Source organism: Peromyscus maniculatus, chromosome 7 (assembly GCF_049852395.1).
Source record: "Peromyscus maniculatus bairdii isolate BWxNUB_F1_BW_parent chromosome 7, HU_Pman_BW_mat_3.1, whole genome shotgun sequence".
In the NCBI taxonomy this organism is placed as follows: domain Eukaryota; kingdom Metazoa; phylum Chordata; class Mammalia; order Rodentia; family Cricetidae; genus Peromyscus; species Peromyscus maniculatus.
In genome coordinates this window covers 77,194,848-77,211,427 of record NC_134858.1, presented here as the reverse complement: position 1 = coordinate 77,211,427, position 16,580 = coordinate 77,194,848, and the positions used below count along the sequence as shown (strand labels likewise).

The following is a 16,580-nucleotide window of genomic DNA, read 5'->3' as shown; positions in this document are numbered from 1 at the left end:
AGTAGTTTAGAGCACAGGCTGCTCTTCCAGAGGTCCCAGGTTTAATTCCCAACACCCACAGGGCTGCTCACAACCACCTGTAATGCCAGTTCAAAGGGATACAGTGCCCTCTTCTGGCCTTTGTGGGCACTGAACACAGTGGTACATGTACACACAGGCTAAACACCAATACACATAAAATGAAAACAAATAAATATTTTAAAGCATTTCAAAAACTCTATTGGACTTCTAGACTCCTGAAGAGCAGTGTTCATGAGACAGATGAGAACAGCCTCTCATCATATACCGTGGAGGTGCAGGCATCAGTGCCGTTTCCGGGAATTGGTGTGGTTAGTGATCTGTCACTAAGCAATGCAATTCTGTAAAAGGTTACTGTTGTATTCCTCTCAGAGTCAATGCTTTCTGACTTACATGAAGCATCCTTACTTTGACAGGCAGAATTGATATTATAGGCAAGCACTGCCAACCACTCTGGGTCCTGCTGTAACTGTTCCTGTGACGTCGTTGTTTTGAAATGTATACATAAGTACTGCACACATTTTAGACTCATTGTTAAAGATTTATTTTGTCTATCTATCTATCTATCTATCTATCTATCTATCTATCTATCTATCATCTATCTATCATTTCTCTCTCTCTCTCTCTCTCTCTCTCTCTCTCTCTCTCTCTCTCTCTCTCTCTCTCTCTCTCTCTGTGTGTGTGTAGTTCCTTCAGAGGCCAGAAGAGGAGGTCAGTTCCCCTGTAGCTGGGGTTACAGGTAGTTGTGTGTTACCTGACTTGGGTGCTAGGAAATGAACTTGGGTCTGACGCAAGGATAATGTGTGCTCTTAACTGCTGAGCCATCTTTCCAGCCCTCCATTTTAGGCTCTTAACTGGTCCAGACTGAGTGGTACATCAGGAAATATGAGAGATCAAAATCATAGGCAGGGTTCCCTCCCTCCCTCCCTCCCTCCCTCCCTCCCTCCCTCCCTCCCTTTATCTCTTTTCGCACCAGTGATACTTGTACCCACTAGCACCCATTGCCCATTCACAGCAAGAAGGGATCTCTCCTTTTCTTCCTTAAGCAAAGCCACTGGCGAAATCACACATCCTTCATGCTTACAGTAATAATGGATTGCTTTTCTTGTTTCTTTGTTGACACCTGCCCAGTATTTATGGGGAATGAAAAGAAAGTGCATGAACCTCTTAGGATATGCTCTTGTTAATTATCTGAACAAGAGTCTTGTGGTCTGAGTATGAAATCATTCTCCTAAACTTACTAAGTTCTTCAATCTGTTGTTTTTAATGGGGTAACCTCTAGGAAAGGACACTTGTCTGTAATGATTTTTGGTGGAAATTGGAAAGACTGGTGGAGTGCCGTCCTCCCCGTCACGTGAGCCTTTCTGTCAGTGCCATTTCCGCCTGCTCCTGTCTCTTTGCCTTGGTCTAACGGGCTCCACAGACAGCCCTGCTGCTATAATTTTCATTGGCACATTTCCAGAGATAGCCAAGGCAGCTCTCCTTTGAGCATATTCTTTTTGGTTATAGAAATATTATTGTTTGAAAAAAGAATTTCCTTTAAAAAAAACAAGGTAGAGCTGTGGCACGTTGCATACTATTAATGAGAATGCTTTTTGTTTCAACACTAATGTCATGAAAATACAAAATATTCAGATGAGCACTCACTGCTGGCACAGGAATCGGACAGCATATGAGGCTGAGAGGATGAAGCATAAACAGATATGCCCCTTTGGCATACAGGAAAGTAAAAAGCCCCAGGAATGTCAACCATGGGAATGTGAACACCTATACATTCTTTTATTATATTATTTTTATTTTTTCTTTTATGTGTATTAGTGTTTCGTCTGCATGTATGTCTGTACACCATGTGTGCCTAGTGTACGTTGAGACCAGAAGAGGGCATCAGGTCATCTGGGACTGGGGTTATAGACTGGGGTATATGTGAGCCATCATATACATGCTGGGAAAAGAAACCTGGTCCTCTGCAGGAACAACATGTGCTCTTAACTGCTGAGCCATTTCTCCAGCTCCTGGACTTCCATTTTTAAAAAAAGCAGTAACCCTTACCTTTAATATGACATGCTGTTTTACTGGGTGACATATAAAGCTAGTTTGGCAAACAGAATGGTAATAGAATATTTTCATAGAAAGTGTATATTGTGGGCAAGAGTGGCCATTATGGTCAACACCCTTTACATGTACCACATTTGGCAAGAGCAGGTGCATCCTCAGATGAACTTGTTCAGCCTACAGAAGTCACGGTTGCTACTTAGAGTGGAAATTACTCATTTATGACTTCAGCATATTTCCTGAGCACCTAATATGAATGGAATCAGGTTAAGCACGGGAGAGATAGCAGCGAGCCAAAAATCCAAAAGCACCTTCTCTCAAAGCTTGGATTTGTGGCATGCCATGGAAGGCCTTGCTGAAAGGGAGAAATCTGAGGGAAAGATCTGAAGGAATTGTGAGATTGAGCCATGTCTGAGGGAAGACCATGTCAGAAAGTGCTCCATGGCCATAATGAACTGGACATGTGAGGAAAAGGGAGGTCATCCTGGTCCCAGAGGAGTGAATTCCATACAGAGAAGTAGAACTCAAGTGTAGAGCTGTCAAGGAGAGCAGGACATGGGGAGAGACATAGAGATTGGGCTAAGACTATTATTGGCTTTTCTCTAAGAAGTCAGATAAGGGTTTGAAACAGGAACATCATCCTCTGCCTTGGGTTCTACTGGGATCACTGTGACTGAGATTGAAGTGAGTGAGGTTAGAAGCATGGACCAGTGAGGTACTCCTCACAGTAGCCATTGCTGTGCCAAGGTGCAGCCTGAAGCAAGCTGGCAAGACGTGCATGTGTTTCAGATGTTTGTAAATGCAGGATCTCTCGCCATTTGTCAGTGGCTTGACAAGGGCTTAAGTGAACAGGCAAGGTTGCTTTGAAGCTTTGTGAAGTATTTGGTAGAATGAAACGGCTGTGAACTGGGCGAAGAAGTGTAAGGGAGAGACAGGTGTCAGGGAGGAACATCAGAGCTCAGTTTTGCACCTGTAAGATTAAGACACTTAACAGACATCCAAGAAGACAAGGGGGTGGAAATGAAGGTATAAATCTGAGAGCCCTCAGCATTTAAATGCCTTTCAAGGCTAAGAGGCTGGTGAGTGGGTGTGATTAGGAAACTGGGGAAGCAGGGCGGGCTGGGATTGAGCCCCATGGTACAGTTAATGTCAGAAGGTAGGCATCTGTGTGGCTTAGAGTCTGTCAGCTTGACACACACGAGAATCACCTGAGAAGAGGGCACTTCAATTAGTGAAGACTGTCTGCCATCAGATTTGGCCTATGTGCAAGTCTGCTGGGCATTTTCTTGATTAGTGATTAATGTGGGAGGGGCCGGGTCATTGTAGTTCCACCCGGGGCAGGTTGTCTTGAGTTGTATACGAAAGCTGGCTGAGCAATCCTGTAAGTGATGTTCCTCCTCTGTGGATTCTGTGTCAGTTTCTACCCCAGGTTCTGACCTGGAATTCCTGCCTTGACTTCCCCTGGTGATGGACTCCATGTAAGGTAAAATAAGCCCTTCCTCCCCCAACTTGGTTTTGGTCAGTGTTTATCATGGGGGTGAGGGATGTGGAGGAAAATAGCACAGGAATTTGAGTAGTGCTGTTTTGGACCTGCCTGTGGTTTTTTGGTTTTTTGTTTGTTTGTTTTTTGGGCGAGGGGAAGATTATGAGAGAGGATGTTGGAACTTTGGACTGAAAAGTCATTGAGTGCCTAGAGGTCAGTGAGCTATTGTGGGAACCTGAAAGGTCATGCTGAGCACAGTGCAGATGATACAAGTCTGGACCCATGAAGTTTCAGAGAGAAGCAAAGACTCCATTGGGCTGTTTGTGAGATATAGAGAGAAGTGAAACCTTTGTTTACTGGGGAAATGGATGAAGATTAGCTGGAGCTGAGACATCAGCTGTGATTGAGACTGGCTTCCTCGAGGTAAAATCTTCTGGGAAGTATTTCCTCAGGGTCAGCCCACAGAAGCTGTGGTCCAGGGGACCCAAGGCCGAGTTCCAAGTTGGCAGCTGAACTTGATAATGTGTAAGTCTCCCCCATGGTACTGGTTTTGAAGGCATGAAGGGATCAAGGAAAAGGGCCGAGGCTTGGCACTGTAGGGCAGAGTTGGCATCTCTCCAGAGAGAGCCCAGGAGAGGCCATGGATGAAGGTGCTGTCTCAGCTTCATTGAAAACCCCAGGATTAAAGGGGTCATGGAGAGAAACTCAGGCTTGCCAGCATGAGGCAAACCCTGAGTCCGGAAGAGAGCCCAGGAGAGGCTGCTGGTGAAGGTGTGGCCTCAGAAGCAGCAGGGACTCCAGGGCTTTAGGGATGCCAGTACCTGGGGGCGGGGTGGGGACGTGGCCACAGAGGGCAGTGCAGTTTCAGCTCCTGTGCTATATAGAGTTAGTCTTAGCATCTCTTCCCTTCTCCTCTGCCCATTCATTCCCTGCTTAGGGAAGGGGAAGTGTGGACCGGTCCGCTGTTCCCCACGGAAGCTGCTGTTGTGGGCTCTGAACAAAGAGACTGGGTAGTGAGGCTTCCCTGGGAAAGCAGCTTTTAATTACGATAGCAATCCTGGCCGAATTCAATTTACAGACAAACAAAAGCCCAGAGCAACCAGCACAGTAAAATGGGGCCTTTTATATGACTTTTGTCTTGTCTCTCATGTATGCTAACATATAATTTTATTGGCCATTTTAAATCCTTAAGGTGGGAGTCTAAAGATGGCCTGAATATAGAAGAGAGGGCTGCTCCAAGACAGACCAGGATCTCGCATAAGCATTTTAGTAGGGAAGAAAGCTCAGGGCAGCCGCTCTTCTCTTCCTTGAAGGCTTTGGGAAGGCTTATTGAGCAAGGAGGGGGTTGAAGGAGAGGGATGGTCAAGTTTATCTATAGTTAAGGACATTGCTCAGCCACAAGGCTGTTGTTTTCTTTCCCTGGCTCTCAGGGACCCCTACCATCCTGTCCTTAGGAGAGACCTTCTCAGTAAACAGATTTGGTGGGACTGCATTTTAATTCTGGGCCTGAAACATGACACTGGCATGTAGTTTTAGGGTTTGTTGTGGAATATTACTTTAACTAGGCAAAGATGTGTTACATTTGTTTATGTTGTGGAATATTACTTTAACTATGTAAAGGTGTGTTATATTTATTTAATTATGTAAAGATGTGTTGCTGTTTCACCTTGCCTGCCTAAGGCACCTGATTGGTCTAATAAAAAGCTGAACAGCCAATAGCTAGATAGTAGAGGAATAGGCGGGGCTGGCGGGCAGCAAGAATAAGTGGGAGGCGAAATCTAGGCTCCAGAGAAGAAAGAATAAGGGAAGAGGAAAAGGAGGTGTCCCAGGCCAGAAGCTAGGCAGTGGCCAGCCAGACACAGAGGACACAGGAAAGTAAGATATACAGAATGAAGGAAAAGTAAAAAGCCCCCAAGACAAAATGTAGATAAAGAGAAACAGATTAAAACAATAGCTAAGATAAGGCCTAGCATTCCTAACTACTAACGAGTCTCTGTCATGATTTGGAAGCTGGCTGGTGGCCCAAAAGAAAAAAAAAAGCCTGTTACAGTTTTAGGGTTGGCTCTTTCTATAAAGCAGTTGCTAAAATACAATGTGTAGAATTGAAGATAACCGTACACCATGTTATCACAGCACATGTCCAGATCATTGAGATTTATAATTTCAAGTCAGCTGTACTTGAATACTTGTGTTTTTCGTGATTTGCTTTATGTCTCTTTTTTTTTTATTATTGTATGTGTTTGTATGTATGATGTGTGGGTGGGTGCACACACATGCCTTTATATATTTGTAGAGGACAACTTTGTGGAGTTGGTTCTCTCATCCTAGCTTTCATGGGTTCTGGGACACAAACTCAGAAGGTCAGGACTTCTCCACAAGTGCTTTTTCTGCTAAACTATCCTGAAGACACCTCTCCACGGCCCCCTTTACCTTAATGCCTTATTTCCGTTATAGTAAAAGGCAAGGTCTAAAGAAATTGCTGTTTCTTTAGCATTTAGGATTAAGATACTAGGAGTGCAACATTACTTTTTATCCAGAGTGCTAAATATACAGGATGGACCCTGCAGGGCAGACTTCCACCAGCTCCAAAGTGGTGAGGATTTCTGTTCAGGTGCTGGTGTGAGGAAGCTGTAGCCAGGAGCTAAAGCAAACACAGGGACACGATGTCCCAGTCCAAATGGGGTTTAAGGTAGGAGTAAATTAGGAGACGAGGATGGCCATTGGAATGATAAAAGCCAGCCCTGCGGGATGCCTTCTTAGCTGACGCTGAGCTAAGTGCTCTGAGAGCACTTTCCACCAGCCAGTGTAGGCCAGCCTCAGCAACAGAGCGGGGTGCGATAAAGCAGCTTGTGCAGAAAAGGACAGAGGCAGGGAAAGGAGAAGGTATTCATTTGTTTGTGGTGGTCAGGAGGCCAGCTATACGTCCATTCCAAAAAGTGATCAAGACCTGAATTGCGTCAACACAAACATGAATGAGGTGGAATAGAGTCAACTCATTGTAAATATCTCGGAAAAAAAAAAATCTAATCCAAGGCTGCAAAGTAATAGATTGGAGCTTGGGATAACCTGTGACCTGTGACCTGTCTTCACACCCCCATTGTGATGGTTGACTGATTTCTTGTTATATGCGGTGCACCCTGGAATCTCCAGAAAGCTCAGAGTCCTGAAATGTTTCTAAGATAGTTCAAATCCCTCGGAACACTAATCTCACTTTACCTGTCTTGCAGATTCCATTGTGATCGGATTCTGGGTTGGTCTTGCGGTCTTTGTGATTTTCATGTTTTTCGTGCTGACTTTGCTGACGAAGACAGGTGCTCCACATCAAGAGTAAGTCTGGGCTACTCTGCGCTTCACATAGAACTAGACAGGGAACCAGGCTTGGGCCAACCGGGGATGGGGAGGTGGGTCAGGCATGGATTGCTACCCAGATCCAGGTGCTGTCCAGGAGAGATCACTTTCTCCCCCGCCTTTTGACTCTTGTTAACCTTATCAAATTAGGCTTCTTGGTCCTTCCATGCCATGTTCATGCTGCCCCCAGATCTGAGTTTTATACTGAAGTTAAGATGCACCTTCTCCCTTTTTTGAAAAGATTTCTATGGGAGACATTGGCTGCAAACGCTGATGTGTTTACAGAACTGAGCCGGGCAGCAGTACTTCCCTGCCTGGTCTCCACAGGTGATCTCCCCTGCCTGTTGTGGTGGGTTCTTTGTCTATACTTCAACTATAACGAAACATCCCAGTGAAAGGGAACTATTCAGCCCATCACATAGTTTGCTTGAGACTTCAGGAGCTAGAGGAATCCTTTAAATATAAACATTCTAAATGATGGGCAAATGCTGTCATGTTTCAGTATAAGCTGACATATGTTGGAGAATCCCTTTAAAAGCCTCTAGAAATATTCTCATTTTCCCTCTCTCCTTCCCCTCTCCCTTTTCTTCATCCTCTTTTCCCTAAAAAAAACAAACAAAAACAAAAATCCATACACTTTTGCTTTTCATATTATTGTTCTAGGAAATCCAAACATGTGGTGTGGTTTGTAATAGGAAGAAAAGACAAGGTTAAAACAAACAGACAAAACAGATCAGAGAGATGGCTCAGTGGTTAAGAGCATTGACTGCTCTTCGGGAGGACCCTGGTTTGATTCCCAGTACCCACATGGCAGCTCATGACTATCTGTAACTCTACTTCCAGGGGATCTGATGTCCTTTTCTGGCCTCATTTGGCACCGGACATGCACCTGGTGTACATACAAGCAGGCAAAACATTGTACCTACACCTAGCTAGGCCATGCTGTCTAGCTATTTGGCCAAACACTACTCTAGGTGTTTCTGTACAGGTATTTTTTTAAATGAAGTTAATACTTAAATCTGCATACTTTAAGCTAGGGTTGGGCAGATTACCCTCTGGAAGATGGGTGGGCTTCATTCACTCAGCTGAGTGACTTTCTAGAATCACCTTGACACCCAAAACAAGAATTCTTCCCTGAGTTTATAGCCTGCAGAGCTTACAGAGTATGAATGAGCCAATTCTGGAATGAAATTTCTCTACACACGCATGCACGCCTGCATGCATGCACGCAGTAGAAGCAATGGAGAGAGACTGGAAAGAAAGAGGAAAAGAGAAGAGGAGGAGAAGGAGGGGGAGAAGGAGGGGGAGGAATGGAGACAGGGGGGAGGGGCCAGAAACAATTCTGTTGTTTCTCTGGAGAACCCTGTCTAGCCTACTACCTTAAGGAGTCGTTCTGAACTGTGCTCAGTCACAGACCAGGACTCACCAGGACCCTGCATGCTTCTAACAAAGTGAAAGGGTCTTCACTCTCAGGAAATAGTGGATCAACCCAGAGCTATAGCTTAACTACTTCTTCACCGAGTCTGAGACCGTGTTAAGATGTGGCTCTGGGAGGGACTATTTGAGCTAACCTGGCTTATGGGACATTAATGCCGCTGGGATGTCAGGAGAGCACAGCAGAGGCTGACTCTTCCTCAAGTTGACACGACACATTGGCAAGGGACAGATGGAGGCTTCTTCCATTAGAGCAGTGTTGCTCAACCTGTGGGTCACGACCCCCTTTCCCAGAGGTCGCATATCAGATATTTACATTACGATTCATAACAGTGGTAAAATTACAATTATGAAGTAGCAATGAAATAATCTTATGGTCAAGAAGGTCATGGCAACATGAGAACTAACTGTACTAAGGGTCGCAGCATTAGGAAGGTTGAGGACCACTGCTCTAGAGCATTGCAGTCCCTCAGCTCTTGTGACAGCATGCATGGGGATTTGGACCTTCCTGTCCTTTAGCTGGGAAGTACTGCACGTCCTTTCTTCCTGCCAGTCACTGGTCAGAACCAGCAGTGCCCTCCTGCTGACTCAGGATGGGGAACAGCGCGGGGCTTCCTGTCTAGAGGAGGAGAGAGCCAGGTGCCTGTAGGCATGAGGAAAGAAAGGCTAGCGAGAGATCCAGGTAGGAAGATGCTTCCTCTTTATGAAAAGCTTTTAGGCCTCAGAAGCAGCTTTGATGGTGATAATTTTTCCCGGGGAGTATTGTTTGCGTGTGGCGGGGAAGCTCTTACCTGGATGTTGGAGAGATAGTGAAAAGCCATTCTGTCTCACTTGTCAGCGGGGGAGCCTGAGTGGTATCTTGCAGCATTATAGTCCATTAGCACACATCTGTCAGAGACACGGGTAGGGTTAGGGTTAGAGAGGTCTTGGATTCATTTTTATGTTGTATATTTTGGACTTCTTTAAAAAAAAAAAATTCCAAGCCTCAGACATCCACCACAAATGGCCTTCTTTTGTAGCCTTTGCTAAATGACCCGTGTCCTGGTAGATGTAGCTTTTATTTAAGGGCGAATACAGGCTTGCTTGTGATCTTATAAAACTGGGAATGACATTTTTTCTCTCAAATTGTAATTTAGCAGAATGTGGCACTCACTGCAGGATGGGGGTATGTAACAAGAGCAGACATTGTGAAAATGTCAGCGCTGGGAATCACTGGTGCCCACCACAGCCCTGAGCTAGCTGGCAGGGGGCAGACATGGTGAGTGGTTGCTAAGGAACCCTGGGATCTCAAGATGCCACTGACCACTGTCAACAGGTGGGAAAGCTGTGTTGGGTCCATCCCAGAAACCTTTGCTGAGTTGCCTTTGTTTCCCCATCAATTAGGAGTCTTTACTAGGTTAATAGTTGCTGCCTGCCCAGGGCCATGCTGAGAAGAATTCTAAGGGTAGACTTTTCCCTACCCACACAGCCTGACATCTCCCTGCTAATCACCAAAAGGTGTACATAGCAGGACTTTCATCAGAGTGTGTGCTTGGCACCCCCGTCAGGCTGATTTATACCATGTATAAACTCTTGACACAGGCTGTGTCTCCATGAATGGTGGTGGTTATTTTCTCAGAGAATTTCACTCTTAGGAGGCCGTGTCCCAGCTTCTAAGAGCCCCTGTGGAAGTGGCTGTTGGAAATGGCAGGCACCACCATTCTGCTCAGCCCGCCTCCATCCGTGAGTAGATGAGGAGAGTAATTGGTGTGTGGTGGCTCGGCCCGGCAGCAAGCATTTGTAGGGAAGCAGGGAAATCCTTTGGGACTGACTTAGGACATAACTTGTGTTGTCCTCTGCAGCTGGAGGTGTGTGTGTGTGTGTGTGTGTGTGTGTGTGTGTGTGTGTGTGTGTGTTACATCCTCTTGACTTGATTTGGGTTTCTGTCACAAAAAGACCAATCTGAGATGTCTATGTGTCCCATAGCAGTCAGGGTTTGGGACAAGCCTGTAGATACAATCTTGTGTTCAGTGTTTCACGTATCACCCACTGAGGCCATGTTTTACAAAGCCCTTTGAGGGACACAAATATTTACCAATGTACAGAAAGACCAGAGGCAAACGGCCCCCTCAGAAGGCAGAAAAGCATGACCTGTAAGAGAAACCAGAGAAAGATGCAGGAAAGGGGTGGGTGAACAGATGCCTTCCTGTTACCAGGTCACAGAGTCTTGCCATGGAGGCAGTGACCATCTCAGGACAGAGGCCTCCTGGACATGACAAACAGAGGCATAAAGAGGGGCAGTCGGGTCCACTGTAGCTACACTGTAGAGTGAGTGAGGGGATTGGTGAGAGCGAGGACGTGGGAAGGGATGAGCAGGGTTAGGAATATCAGGCAGAGGGTGGTGGGGACTTGAAAGTAGATGAGTAGATGGGGCAGGGCATGGTGAGTAAGGACAGTCACTGCATGGGTTAGAGAACTGGCTGGCCCTTCTGGAAGATGCTGTCTGGTCTGGTGCAGATAACCCCGCAGGCCTGGAGAATATTGGGTGCACCCTATAGTGAGAAAATGCCAAGGCTTGGAACAGTCAGGTCTAGCCAGGGAAACAGATGGGGGTTGGAGATGATTAATGAAGTCCAAATTAAAAATAAAGCATACACACTTGCAAAACAGTGAGAAGACAGGTCAGGTTTCTAGCAAAAGAAACAGTCTTTATTTCTCAGACCTTAGGATGACGTGGGAAGACTTCTAAACACTCTAGCTAGATCTCGGCTGCAAAACAACAGCAGAGTTGGTTGGGTATGAACTGTCGCAAATGAGGAACTGGGATTCCTGGGGATAATACTTTCCGGCAACATTCTTTGAGCACTCTGTTTCACGATAGTGTCAGCCCTTAGCCCATCCTTCCAAGGTTCCATTCTTGACTCTTGAGGCTTCTGGTTTCAGATGTCATTTTAGCTAAGGTGGAATTTAAGATGTTTGGACCTTGTAATTTTCTGTTTCCACAGATGTAGCCAGAGCTGTGGACAATTCGGCTGGGTTTAAACTTCTTTTTAACTGCTCTTGTAGATGTTGTGAGCTTTAGTTTCCCCCCAGGACCTCCCAAGTTTGAGAGGCTGAAGCTGCAGCTGGTTCTCTTCTGTCAGGAGAACATATAACCTATGGAGTGGTACCCAGGCCACACATTTTATGAGTCTGGCAATAATGCGTGTATTTCATCCCTGAGCACTGAAGGACGGGTACAGCTGCAAGCTCCCACTGCCTGTTAGAGAGCATCTTTTGACAGTCTCTGTGTCCATTACCTAAGAGTATTCACAGGTATGAATCAACAAGGGCTAAGCGGCTTTAAGAGTAGCGCCCTCTAGCATGCTTGGGTGAATTGAGGCCTGCAGGCTGGATGTTGCTGACGATACCTATGTACATGGCCCACAAGATCATAAACTTACTTAAAACATATTTTTTTGTAACTTAAGGTTTTAAATTAAAAATTTATGTGTATGTGTGTATCTCTGTATGCCCTATGTGTGTAGGTAGCCACAGAGGCCTGAAGAGGGTGTCAGATCCTTGAATCTAGAGTAACAGGTAGTTACTAAGCACTCAGGTTCTCTGGAAGAACAGTCAGTGCTTGGCTCTTGGGTGCTATATCATCTGTCTAACCTGTAACCCAAGATCCTTGAAGGTGAACTTTGTAAACAGCCATGCTGTGTTAAACATTGAACATGACTGCAGGGTTTTCGCCACCTTTCTTGAGGGCCATTCACACTAATAAATAGTTGGAAGATAGTCCACCACTACCATGGTATCTGGGCCTGTGCAAGCACCCAGGCTGGTCAGTTGTAGAAGGTACAAAGTACCAGATGGTTGATGCCTGCCAAGCACCCTGGGGACGAGGCCCCATGGCAGACTCTTGAGCAGCTCTTAGAGATGTGGGGGGCAAAGACAAGGTGGTTTCCTGTAGCCAAATACAGGTAGACAGAGGAGAAACCGCATGGGATTGGTTGTTAGACCTCCCGCATCACTGGCTCTGGAATCTACACTGTCAGTCATCTTTCCATTCAGGTTCATCTGCTTCCGGTTTTGGGCCTTAGCTGAGCATGCCTTTGACTTTATTTCCAGCCTGTAGGATCTGTAGAAGAGGCATCTTGCCAAGCCAAGATTTGCTTTAATTTCAGATCTCTTCATGACTGATGTGTTCAATCACTGATCCAACAAAAACATGCTGAGCAATTAGTATGTACCTACTGCAGTTCTTGGAACTGGGGGTGCGGTAGGCAAGAAGCTCACAGTGCCTTCCCTGGAGAGCTTACAGCCTAAAGGAGGTGACAGAGAAGTGGAGAAATAGGCACAACACAGAGGGAAGATGGACGAGGTGAAGCACCCCGTGTCCCCGTAGAGCAACTACCCCAGGTCATGAGAATTAGAAAAGGTTTCTTGCAGAGATGGTTCCTAGATGACTCAGGAGGGGCTGAGAGAAAGGAGCAACTTGGCAGATATTGACAGGGCTCCTACCGGGAAGTGCTGTTGGCCTGTGCTGGCTGCTAGAGAGCCATGCTGTATGCTATAGGCCTGTGAGTTTGAACATCACTATAGCAATGATGGTTGGGGGTTCTATGAAAATGCTGATTGCTGAGTATCTCCAGGATCCTAAAGGTCTGTAAGGCAGGACTCTGTTTCTTTAGGAGCACTTAAACTGACTTTGATGCAAGGCCGGGAGATGGCCTAGTTGCTAAAGTGATGGCCACGTAAGTATGAGGACCTGACTTTGGATTCCCAAAGCCCACATAAAAACCAGTGTGTGCTGGGTGACTGTAATCCCAGCACTGGGAAGGTGGAGGCAGGGGGATTGCCTGGTTCTTGCTGGCTAGCCAGCCTAAGTGAGCTACAGGTTCAATGAGAGACCCTGCCTCATAAAAGTAAAAACAAAACAAACTAAAGTGTAGAAACAATTGACACTGGATATCAACTTCATGTCTCCACATGCACCTGTACACATATTCATACACAAACACATATGTACACATAAATACCACATATACAAAAGCACAAAAATAAAGATTAAAAATTGATATCTATTCAGGAGATCTAAGAATCCCTCGAGATCCCTGGAGTGCTTACGGGATGCTGGGGGGTCCTGTACCCTATCTGCCCTCAGGAAAATCCAGCAGCTTTCATCCAGAGGGTTTTGTCTTGAAGTCCTATGTTTAGAAGTGATGCATCTCTCTGCTAGTGCTAGTTTGCATAACCTTAAGGGACACCCAGTAGATGCTTCCTGGGAATCTCCTGGCCTGCCCTCCATGCAGGACACCATGAGCCTATAGGCGAGTAAGCTGCAGGTCTGTGACCTCTCTTTCTTGTCTTTGTAGCAATGCAGAGTCGTCAGAGAAGAGATTCAGAATGAACAGCTTTGTGTCAGACTTTGGGAAACCAATGGAGTCAGATAAGGTGTTCTCTCGTCAGGGTAACGAGGAGTCCAGGTCTCTCTTCCACTGTTATATCAATGAAGTGGAACACTTGGACAGGGTCAAAGTCTGCCACCAAACAACAGCCATCGACAGTGATGTCCAACTCCAGGAAGCCATCAGAAGCAGTGGGAGGTCTGAGGAGGAGCTGAGCAGGTTTATGAAGTTTGACATCCCCAACTTCGTGAACACGGACCAGAACTCCTTTGGGGAGGATGATCTTCTGATTTCAGAACCACCTGTTCTTCTAGAAAATAAGCCAGTTTCCCAGACTTCACGTATAGACCTGGACTGAGAAATGCTTGTGGGCACCTTCCTGAGGATGTATTCTGTCTCTGTATAGCCAGAAACCTCCCCCTCCCCTTGGTGTGTGTGTGTGTGTGTGTGTGTGTGTGTGTGTGTGTGTGTGTGTAGAGAGAGAGAGAGAGAGAGAGAGAGAGAGAGAGAGAGAGAGAGAGAGAGAGAGAGAGAGAGAGAGGATGATATTGAAAGTTTAAGATCTAGGCTAGGGCTGGGACTTAGTGATAGAGGTATAGAGTTTGGAGATGGAAGGCACCATTTTGCTGTCTTTTTTGTAGGGGGGAGGTGGTAAGTTTTGTTTCTTTCCCTTTTTGGATTAAAAACACACAGTATTAAAGCTTCCTTATTGAAAAAATTGGCTACATGTACAGTTGAGCTCCCCTGGGTGAGGGTTAGGTCACTGCATTCTGATCTAGCCCATTGCCACCATTCTTTGCCTCTAACAGCTGCTTTACTTCTCTGGACTGCATGGCTTTAAAGGTAAGGCGGCATATCTGGAGTAGATGACCCATCCCAGCTCAAACATTTTGTGACTTAGCATCCAAGACGAGCTAACGCATATAGAAGCAGTAGAAAATAGAACATGGCATCCTGGCTCTGACTGCAGGCTCTCCAGGTCTTGGTACCCTCCCTCCAGTCAGTCCTGCACTAGGTCATATGTTAGTTAGGGGAGCCTTCAGCAGGAGTCCAGGAGACTCACACACTGTGACAGTGCTTCTGCTGAGTGGCGCTGAGGCAGTTTATCTGAGGAACGCCATCCACCTGTGCTTTAAACCTGGGACAGCTCTGACCCCCGTGAGTGCCAGCCTAACGTACTTCACAAGCATTTGAGCTCTCAAAAAATGGTAGGGCAGATTGTCACCTGGCTGATTGGGTCCTTTCTGAGCATCCCTGTGGTCACACTGCTGAACTATTTGGCTGCAGAACAAGATATCGTTTGCCATGCTGTCTGTCTGCTTTGGCGGGTGTGTAGATGTTGACTGCCTGGCTTGGAGCTGAGATGGTCAATGGGTTGTATGTACCACAGTAACATGTTCAGGATGGGGTGATGTGATGTTAACATGAGCAATATGTTGTTCGTTTCACAAAGGAATCAACCCTACTTTGCTGGCGTCAGAAACAACTCAGTCTTGCACACGGTGAGTTGTATGCATGGACAGCAGCTCGTCTCTGGGTAGCATTGTCTTTGTGATTTGTCATTTGTCTTGCTTAAGTTGCAAAATAAATGCATTTATTGCACAGGAATTTCCTCTGGTTTGATTTTAACACAGGCAGGTTTTCATTTCTCTAAAAAGATATCCCATGTCTGCAATGTCTCTTGATTTCTGAGAGTGTAGACTCAGCTACAGAGGAGCTTGGTTTGGGAATGACTCCATCCAAGGAAATTCCTTTCTGAAAATGTCAATTCTTTTTTCCTCTGTGTAGCTTTGGTGCCTGTCCTGGATCTCACTCTGTAGACTAGGCAGGCCTTGAACTTTAACTCACAGAGATCTGCCTGCCTCTGCCTCCCGAATGCTGGGATTAAAGGTGTATGCCACCACCACCCCAAAGTTCAGTTCTTTAAGAGACCAACATAAAGTAGTAGTAGATCAAGGACTATTTAGTATAATATAATTAAAGCCATTTTAATGAATCCTTACAAATAGATACATGCTACCTTTATGTATATTTTTATGCAACACAACAAGATTGACCTTATTAACTTGCATGAGTAGTAACAATTTATATCAATTAAATATAAATTATGGGCTACTTCTTAATAATGATTGAAAGGTATCATATTATGAGGTTGAGATCATATTATGAGGTTGATTAGCCAGAAGAGGACTTAGAGGACTAAACAATAGGAGGGATGTTCCTGAGTGCATCATAATTTTAAGTACTAAATGTTAAGAACCTTGAAAAGCCCAAGGCTTTACAACCTCTTTCAAGTTAGCAGGCTAGGCACTCTCAGCCTCATGGATGCTTCCACAGAAGCAAGATTTCTGAGCAAGACCAAGAACTTTCATTTCAGCCCAGCAGACTGCAGGTAACTCACATAGATGTTGATTTCTGAGTTAATTTTCCACTGCTTTTATAATAATTTTAGACAGACAGTGGCTTAAGGCAACACAAACTTTTTTTTAATTATAGTATACAAGGCTAAAACCAGCCCCAGACAACTAAAAACAAAGTATTAACAGTGCTGTGTTTTATCTTAGAAAAGTTGTGGTTTGGACTTGGAATGTCCTCCAAGTTGAGCACTTGGTCCCCAGCACAGCAGTGACCGGAGGTGGGATTTGTAGTGGGTAGTCATTCCAGCTTGGATCTGGAAGTTCCAAGCCCCATTGAGACTCTGGCAACTGTCACACCTATGAGGTGGGGCCAGGGGAGGCACCTGGAGACCCGAGAGCTGGATGGGCCAGCGCTCTCTCTGTGTGCTCTCTCTGTGCTGGGACGCTGAATGGTGGAGGTGGACTGTGCAGAGCTCCAGAGAACACCACTGGACTGCGATACAACTTTCCCAGACC

General features: G+C 45.7%; 1 protein-coding gene across 4 annotated transcripts in view; it reads left to right on the top strand.

The window, feature by feature from the left end:
• The window catches only part of Mrap2 (melanocortin 2 receptor accessory protein 2), a 37,958-nt gene extending 22,643 nt beyond the window's left edge, over window positions 1-15,315 (top strand). For all 4 annotated transcript variants that reach the window (XM_042281339.2, XM_076576710.1, XM_042281337.2 and 1 more), the window contains 2 exons: window positions 6,781-6,880; window positions 13,675-15,315. In XM_042281339.2, coding sequence (XP_042137273.1) covers window positions 6,781-6,880; window positions 13,675-14,065 — 491 coding nt within the window. In that variant the 3' untranslated portion in view covers window positions 14,066-15,315. The remainder of the gene's footprint in view (window positions 1-6,780; window positions 6,881-13,674) is intronic.
• The last annotated feature ends 1,265 nt before the right edge of the window (window positions 15,316-16,580 follow it).